Below are 8,975 nucleotides of genomic sequence, written 5' to 3'. Positions count from 1 at the left end.
TGAATTTTCCTAAATTTAAATCTAAGTGGTTTGAATGAAGTCTCTTTAATTACTTATGATCATTAGTTCTAAACTTTCAGGATCATTCTGTTTAAGTTAAGTGGCCTTATACTGGGTTCATCCTTCTGTTTTTCTTTGTTATGACATGGTTCAAGGTTACCAATGCCATATGCATTGATCCATATCATGCTTCATGTTAACTTAGCCCTGTTAATAACTATATCACTCTATATTAGAAGAAGCCCATGTTTACTGTAGTATTAAGTTGGTAAAAATAATTTATTGTAGCCATGTTGTAGATTCTCATGTAAAGATATGTTTTCTTTAGTCTCTGTAATAAAAATAACCATTTCCCCATCAACTCATGTTTTTAATGAATATATTTCTTTAATAAGCCATTAAAGCATAATAACTAAGTGGTGGTATATTTTAAAAAAAACAATGCAAGCCAAACACATATACACAAAGAAAATTTGGTTCTAGACACGGACACCTACAGGCTGATGCAACAAGGTATATGTTTTTAAGTCTGATAAAGGAAATGGGTTTAGACAAAGCAAAAAACAAGAAGTATTTCCTTCTCAAAGCAAATGTGCATAAAGACTCAAAGGGCAGGTCAGCACAGAAAAGCAGCCTTGAATCGCTGCCGAATCAGCAGGAACATCGCTGTCCATGGTCACCATCTGTAATCACTGTGCCCAAATGTCAGCATCTTGGCTGGCTGGTGTAGTCTTTTTTATTTTTTGTAATAGAAAACTTGCATTTAATACAGGATGTTGATTTAATTCAATGATGAGGAAGTTCTGACAACTTCTAAATAGTTGGAGTAGAGAAACATTATTTGAAAATAAAAGTATTATTTAAACATTAGTAAAACAGAATGCACCCATATTCAAGGTATCTTATAGGTGAATTCTAAATAAAAATACATTTCCAGATGATTTAATCTAGTCATATGGAGTTACACTGTAGCTTTAATGGAGACTTGCAGCAATTATCTCATAAGTCAAGGATCTCATATCTATTAGAAACCAGTTTAATAACAGTCCACTTTGAACTTTGAGGGATTAAGTACCAAAATAACAAAAATGTCCAGTGATGAATTAAGATCAGAAATAGGCAATTTCAAAGCATTTCTCTCAGCTATATTCAGGATTACAGGGATATTTTAATATAAAGATATTTAGCTTATACAAAAAAATTAAAGACTTCTCACTTTATTCACTGATATACCTGTCAAAAAATGATCTAAGTTATTTTCCAGTTCATTTTAGAGGGAAGGGCTGTTTCTGAAAAATGCAGTTTTCTTTGTTGCCAATAAACTTAGGCATGCGTCTTAAAATGAAGAGAACAGGGTGTATGTTCATGTATCAAATATGAGGCAACAGAAGCCATTTTGTCTTGAAGCCTTAGGGAGGGGAGAAAAATCCCCGATGTAGCATTCTGTCCAAATGATAAACCACAACTAAGTGAGTGAAACATTTACAAAAGTCAAGGCAGCCAAAGGAGCCTCTCTGTTCAAGGGAAAGAGAGTAAGAGATGGATAGGATGTAACTAAATAATGGTTGGTGTAACACAATGGTTTCAAGTCTCAATTGGTCTCTCTCTTCTGTTATGTTCATTGGAAGATCAGGGCCAAGTGTATCCCACGCCTTCTGCCCCCGCCCCCCCCCCCCCATATAAACATTAGTTTTGTGTGTGGACCTTTCTGCTTTGTCCTTCATGTGGCCTCCAAGGGTGATAAAGCGAGAGTCACCTGATCTACAATGAACAGAACTGGGAAGGGATTCTTAGCCGACCCAGCTGTTCTGAAAGGCAAAAGCTTAGTATATCAAGAGGTCAAACATACAGTAACTGATTTAATAGCATTAAGCACATAGCTACATAACTTGGATTACATATGAAACCAATCTACTTCTTAACCCTTTATTTCCTAATGTAGGTTTCTTTATATGTTTTGGCTTACATTCTAAGGTAAGTTTTCAATGGTAGAACACAAAGGAATTATCCTTTTTGGTATATTTTAGGCAATGTTCTATTAGCACTGTATCACAAAGTATCCTTAATATTTAGCAGGTTCTCTAAAAACCTTATTTAAGTAGTACCAATAAAATCACTAGTGAAGGCAATTAGTTTTACTGAGTTACTGTTTAGTATCATTTCAATGAATAGTTTTTAAAAAATAACTCATTTTCATTTTAAGAGGTGAATCTGAAATTTCTGTAAATGGAAAATTAGTTATTTTCAACCTTAATTTGTTAAAAATTTTGTTTCAAATTTTTCATAGTATTTTTATTTTCATGATACAGTGAATTAAATGGTAATACCTTACACAAATTTTGTCACAACAATTTGTATAAGATATTATACAAGGGAATAGCATTTTTTTCCCCTGTGGAAATGGTCAAAGAAAAGTATATAAGGTTTAAAAAAACGTGCTATCAATTCTGTGATTCTCTCTTCCCCTTTATTTTGTGACAGCACAAATGATGATACAAAAAAAACTAGAAAATTAAAAATTTAAAATAATGCTTCAAAGTAATTTGGAGGGGATCTCATATTGCTCCATGAGATATGTCTTTTCTTTAAATTCAGTAGAGTCTGTGTAGTTCAGTTTAAAAACAACTTCATATTTAAAAGTCTATACTGAAAAATACATTCCAATATTTTATAAAAGGAGATGTGGAAATTTTAAAAGTTCGAAAATACTTTTTCTCTACAAGCATAAGAATAACTAGAATATAATGAAGACTCATCCCTGAGATAGCTAAAATAAACTTATAAATTTTAAAAGCTTTCAAAAGAATAAATACACATCTGGAGCTTTAAATGGGAAAACTGGTACCTAATACCACTATTAGATTTAATCTGAGTTTTAAAATATATAGCTCTACCAAAGGTGCCATTTTTATTAATGCTTTATTAAGTCTATCCACAAATGCTAAAAGTGTATAGAAGCATATGAGATACAAAATATAAGTCAAGATCCTCTTCTACATGTTGGCTTACTTTAAAGGGTCAAGAAGAAATGTATTATTTACGTTGAGATTATCTACTGGTGCGTGTAGAAAGTTTAAATTAGCTGCAAGAAATTTTATCTAGACATGCACCTGCCTGTGCTATGATCTGGTATTTATTGGGCAGATTAATTACAAATATTTCTTCTGTTCCTTTAAATATGATCAGGCAGATACAGAAGTTGGCGTTTTCATAGTGAGTGCATTTCTTCTAAATGCCTGCAGGATAAAAAAGATGCTTATTAAATCATCAAGAATTAGTTTCCAAATTAACATGCATCTCATACATGATTTAAGAAATGATTTAAACACCCGTTTACTATGTAATTTGGTACCTAGTTTAGTTAGGTACTGGTCATCTCTCATTTACTTATTTTTGAGTCTTCAAAGCAAGATTCACCTTCACAAATAATTGTCAATATGACTACTCTGACATAGCACTCTTCACTTTATGTGAAGATGGATTTGAGATACTTCTAGAGGGTTCTAAACTCCAACATGACCTAATGAAAACACCAAATCTTACATGCCTTTTGTCTATAAGCCTTCAGTGCCTTTCAGCAGGTGTTTCCTCCAACAGCTGCCCCCGCAAAAAAGAGTCTTTACTGACATTCCTATTCAGAGTATGTCCCTCTGGGGACTCCTAGTGGTGATAGAAGTTCTTGTCTATTTGGCCTTAGGACACTTGTGTGAGAGGAAGCCTTTGAAAAAAGCACCCAATGGCAACTGATGGCATATATTCCCATAGGGCATGTGGACCCTTTACTTCCTTAAATATCCCTTCCTTGCTTATATTGGCAGCTATGAATAAGTAATACATGGTGGGCCCCTATATTTCCCTATTCACGACAGTCCACCTATATTCTTGTCCTACAAGTAGATAGGCTGCCAACTTGACAACCAGCTTTTGCCAACTCATGAGCTGAGTCTGATCTGAATACTAGTAGAAGATTTTAAGCATCCTAGGGTTCACTTAATATCCTTATAGGTTATTGATACACAGTTATCAGAACTAATGATAATACTGTGGAGGAAAGGAAGACTGCCATTTATTAAAAAGTTACTGTGGGAAAGGTACTAATTAAGCTAATTATTTAATTAATTTGACTTTTATTTTATTTTTGTTTTTTTTGCCACACCGCGCAGCTTGCAGGATCTTAGTTCCCTGACCAGGGACTGAACCGGGGCCCTGGCAGTGAAAGTGCCAAGTCCTAACCACAGGACCACCAGGGAATTCCCTAAGCTATTTTATATAATCCACAAGGTAAATAGCATCGGTCCCATTTTATAATTAAGGTTTTGGGAACCGAGTGCCTTGTTTAAGGCCACTAGCTAAAGTAGGTAGTAGAGCTGGTGCTGGACATCTAATCCAAATCCCATTCTCTGTTACAATGCCAGGCCCTGCAAAGAAGTCTCATCAGTTGATCATGGCTGCCAGGACAGTTGTGTTGAGAAAGATTCTGAGGCCAAATTTAGGATCCAGCAAAGATCAATACTTTGATCAAGGTGATGTATATCATAGCACAAGAGTAAGGAACAGCAGCATGTTTGTTTTCTCTACACTGTCATACTGGTTCTGGAGATGAAGATCTCAGAACACAAATGAAAAGAAATTTACATACAGTGATGCAGTTCATGAGCAGTGTTTTGACAGAATTCATCCTTTATATAGCAATTATATTCTTTCTAAAACATATTTTGGATTGTTAGTTCCTTAATAATCTTCACTGGTCCATTTCCGCCTAATGAATAAAGTCTGAGCTAATTTATTAGCCTGGTGATCATAACTGTCAATGATATATCTGGAATCTACTGTTCAATCATTCTGCTTCTCTGCCTTTTTTGTTCATGCTGTTATCTCTGCCTAGTATGTTTACACAGCCCATCAACATTACCCATTTTTCAAATTCCAGCTTCCTAGTAAAATACAAACATTTCTATTACTAGGGTCTTGGATGGCCCTCTGTTAGAGATTATGTACAGTGGAATAACTAAAACTGATTTTAAAATCATGAACCCTTAAATAATGACCTAATCACTCTATCCTAAAGGCGGTCTATGTTGTGTAGTCCTATACTACTGCTTATTCATTTCGTACTTAGAGTAGGAAAGAATGTTTACTCTCCTCAGTCTGAAGAGGAAGAAATTTCTGTCAACTCTTCTGCTCCCTACAGCCCATGGAAAAGTGACAAATTTGACTGAAGTCCCGAACAGTAGTCCACATTTTACCAGTCATATTCGGCCACTATTCTTACACAACACTCTTCTTCCCCACTATTCAGCTTCCCTTTCACCATCTGTCTACTTTCAAGTCCAGCTGGCCCTCATGCTTCATAATTTCATGTTGTAAGGAGACCAGACCATTCTCTCTCTCTCTCTCCTGCAACCAAGCATATAAGGTAGGTTTGTGGTCTTTACTGTTATAGACACACATGGACTTGGGTCTATTTCAAGGATCCAGCTTTCTCCTCAGGTTCAGGAGAGCACATGGGATTCAAGATCTAGATTCAGTAGAGGGGAGGTTCCACTTCTGCCTTAGTCCACATTAGTTACCCCAACCTTCTACCAGAGGGCCTGCCATGTTGGAGGTTAATTCCTCCACTAACCAAGTTGACACTTTGATCCTTGTTGGATTCATAATCTTTTTTTGTACTTGCCATTGTCCAGAATCCTAGAAAGAAGAAGGGTCTGAACTTGTATTACTTATCATAGCTTGCATTATATTATTATTATTTCATGTATATAATATGAATCTTATATCCTTAGCTTGAATACTAGGTTGGCATTAAGCAAAGTGCTTTGTTTATACTAACCCTCACACTTTTGTTAACCAAGTGATTTATTTACACTGTTTCTAGGAAATGTATCTCAGCATCGCTCGTCGACATTAGCCCAAATCATGCTTTCTCCGCCTCTTTTGCTGGTCTTCATACTGTCTGTGGCCTATGGGTTGCTGTCTCCCTTACGCACAGTCTCTCTTATTGTAACATTATTTTATAAAGGCTCCATTTTCTAAAGGCTCTGGGAGCGAATGCATATGGGGTGCTTACCCCCACTGAATAATATAGGTCGGGAGGAATAATAACTGAAGTGTGACAGAGGGCAGAAGTGATGTGCAGACAGGGAATCTGGCCACAGTGGTGTCAGGGGCATTGTGACTGTCAGAGGTTTCTAGGGCATAGGACAAGATCAGGGAGTTTAATATCCTCCTTTAGACATACCAGTTAGGCAGCTGTGACAAATGTATAAAAGAACATGGAAGAGAGGGATCTAAGGAAGCCTTGTGTAAGGTAAGTTATAAGCAGGTTTTGAAAGACAGGTAAAATTTTGATGATGGGGGAAAAGGTATGCCAAGTAGAGGAGACAAGAACAAAGATAAGGAAATGAGAAAGGTGCTTTCTGAGGAATGTGTCTAGGTATGAATGGCAAATAATTTGGAGTGACTGAGGCACAAAGACAAATTAGAAAGGTAAGCTGGGGTCAGATCAGGGAAGAGTCCTGAATGATGGTATAAATTTGGATTTTACTATGAATATGGTGGAGTGATACCTTCAAAAGCATAATTTGTTCAGTAGCAGGACAGGCTGTAGGGAAACAAGATCAAAGAGCAGAGAGGCAGGTAACAATGAGGATGCAGATAATCTGGATGAGAGGTAATGAAGGAATAAACCAGCGCAGTGGACATGGAAAGAAGTAAACGTTTTGGGAAGTGATATGACTTGGCAGCAGTTTGGATGTGGGGACAACTGGATCAGACAGAATTGTAAGGTTTTCAGCCTTATCACTGGATGAATGTAATCCCTAGAAAGATAAAATGAGGGATAATATGAGGGGGGGATGAAATCAGCATATCAGGGGAATAATGTATGGGAGTTGAGATTGTTTACAGCTCAGGAGGAGGGTGACTTATACACTAAGGTGAGAACTAAAGTCAAGGAATGGATGAGATCATGAGGAAAGCACCCAAGGTGAGAAGAAAACATGATCAAAAGAACCCAGGGAAATGTCTCAAAGGTAGTCAAGTACATTTCACTGTTATTTCTCTCTGTTGCTTCCCACTAAAAGGGAAGTTGACTAGTAGGTCAACCTTAATTCAAGTTTTTTGAAAGTACTACTCAAAGACTCAAAAACATCCCTAACGTGATGATGTTTACTAGAATCCATGAACACAAAGCTATTCTCAGTACTCTTAAGTTTCCCAAAAGTTCATTAATGAGACTGTCATATATTAAGTGTGTATATTCATTTGCCAAATGTATGACTGTGAATATTTATGTGTGTATATAACTGTGTATTTATGACAACCATCTAATAGTTTGCTGCTGGATTTCCATAGGTCAGAAATTGTATAAAACATTTTACCCTATAATGAATGAATGTATGTATTTGTATATATATCGTATACTTAAAACTTAATAGGATCTAAAACCTCTGAGCAGTCATGAAACCTGACATTCACTGATTACTACAATGTAGTGGGCAAGAGCACAGGCTCTGGCACCAGACTACTCTGGTTAGTATACTGGCTCTGTCTCTTAAGTGATTCTGGTACAAGGTACTTAACCTCTGTGTCTCAGCTTCCTTACCTGTAAAATAAAGATACTATCTACTTCACATAAGTTGTTGTGAAGGTTAAATGGGATGCGTATAAAGTGCTTATAACAGTGTCTGGCACATTGAAAGTGCTCAATAAATGTTAGCTATTATTATAAGCTATTATTTATTGAATAATACAGAATGAACATTTTAAGGAGTGAAAGTGATACAATTTTCTGTAGAAGATGCTTTGCAAATATTTTAGAAACAGCTAGTTAAGAAGATAATATTAATTACTTGAGATACCATTTCCAAAGAAACGTATTTTCAGTATAGAACTCTTTTCTTGCACTAATTTTTTTCTGAGAGAAAACAGGCAACATCTGGTTAGCTTCTAAGAATCTTAGTATTGATGCCACTAAGTCTGGGATAATGCTAGTTTTTACTGTGAACCTTCAGCTGCAGGTACACTAAACACTAATGTTACATCATGACTCAATGCTTCTAGCTAATATGTTATAGTAAAAGCTATTTATAAATATATCATTTTTACTTGTATTGCTGAATCCACAGGAATTGTTTTGAAGGAAAGGTACAATTAATTAATATGTAATTATTTACTTAATTCAGCACATTTCCAAATTCACTGACTTGTTATATCTTTGTTCAGTCAGATGTGCCCTATAGAAACTATAACCTACCTCTCACTATTTAGTTAGCTATTTTTGCTAAAGGTACTCAATTAAGGGCCCTCTTTATATTCACTAAAAAATATGCCCTCTCTGAAAGCTAGCCTGGTAAGCTCAACAGTGTTCTCTTTCAACAGCCTCTAACTCACAGATCTTGTTAGACTGCCTTCCTATTATTTATAAGAATAGATAAAATACACTTTCAACTAATGTCCCTATTTTCTTTACAGACAGACAATACCAAGTTTGATAATATAATTAAAATGTTTCCACCTGAAAAATAAACAGTGAAATCTAACAAGGCTAAACCTAATTATAAAGGTGAAACAGTACCTTGGTTTAAAATGGTTTTAAGGAATTCATAGCTATCAAGATCATATAATTAATTCTATATGAAAGAAAAAAGACTTTTTTTCAGAAAACAGTGCAAAGTAAGTTGTCATAGTAATGATGCAGAATAAATGCTTAGAATGATATTAAAGAACCTACACATAAAGTTTTATTTTACATTATAAATAACAGCTTTGGGGCTATAAATTCTTGTTTCAACAGCCTACAGATTTGCCTGATTCTGTTTCAGAACGTACATTTAAAAATTTAGGATGAAAACTGCCAAGAAACTTATTATTATAATGTGTGCTTATGTTTTATTATAATTATTCATCTTTTGTGCTAGGTTCTATAATCCTGAGGGCAGGACTATGTCTGTCTTGTTTATTAGTGTATCCCCAGT

The 8,975-nt window shown here is 35.4% G+C and overlaps 1 protein-coding gene across 2 annotated transcripts in view; it reads right to left on the bottom strand.

The window, feature by feature from the left end:
- Window positions 1-3,027: 3,027 nt before the first annotated feature.
- The window catches only part of ITGB3BP (integrin subunit beta 3 binding protein), an 89,875-nt gene continuing 83,927 nt past the window's right edge, over window positions 3,028-8,975 (bottom strand). For both annotated transcript variants that reach the window (XM_029228620.1, XM_029228621.1), the window contains exon 8: window positions 3,028-3,236. In XM_029228620.1, coding sequence (XP_029084453.1) covers window positions 3,229-3,236 — 8 coding nt within the window. In that variant the 3' untranslated portion in view covers window positions 3,028-3,228. The remainder of the gene's footprint in view (window positions 3,237-8,975) is intronic.

The sequence above is a fragment of the Monodon monoceros genome, unplaced genomic scaffold, assembly GCF_005190385.1.
Source record: "Monodon monoceros isolate NGI ecotype Baffin Bay Population unplaced genomic scaffold, NGI_Narwhal_1 Super_Scaffold_18, whole genome shotgun sequence".
In the NCBI taxonomy this organism is placed as follows: domain Eukaryota; kingdom Metazoa; phylum Chordata; class Mammalia; order Artiodactyla; family Monodontidae; genus Monodon; species Monodon monoceros.
Note: the sequence above shows the minus strand (reverse complement) of the source record. Positions and strands in the feature narration are given on the sequence as shown.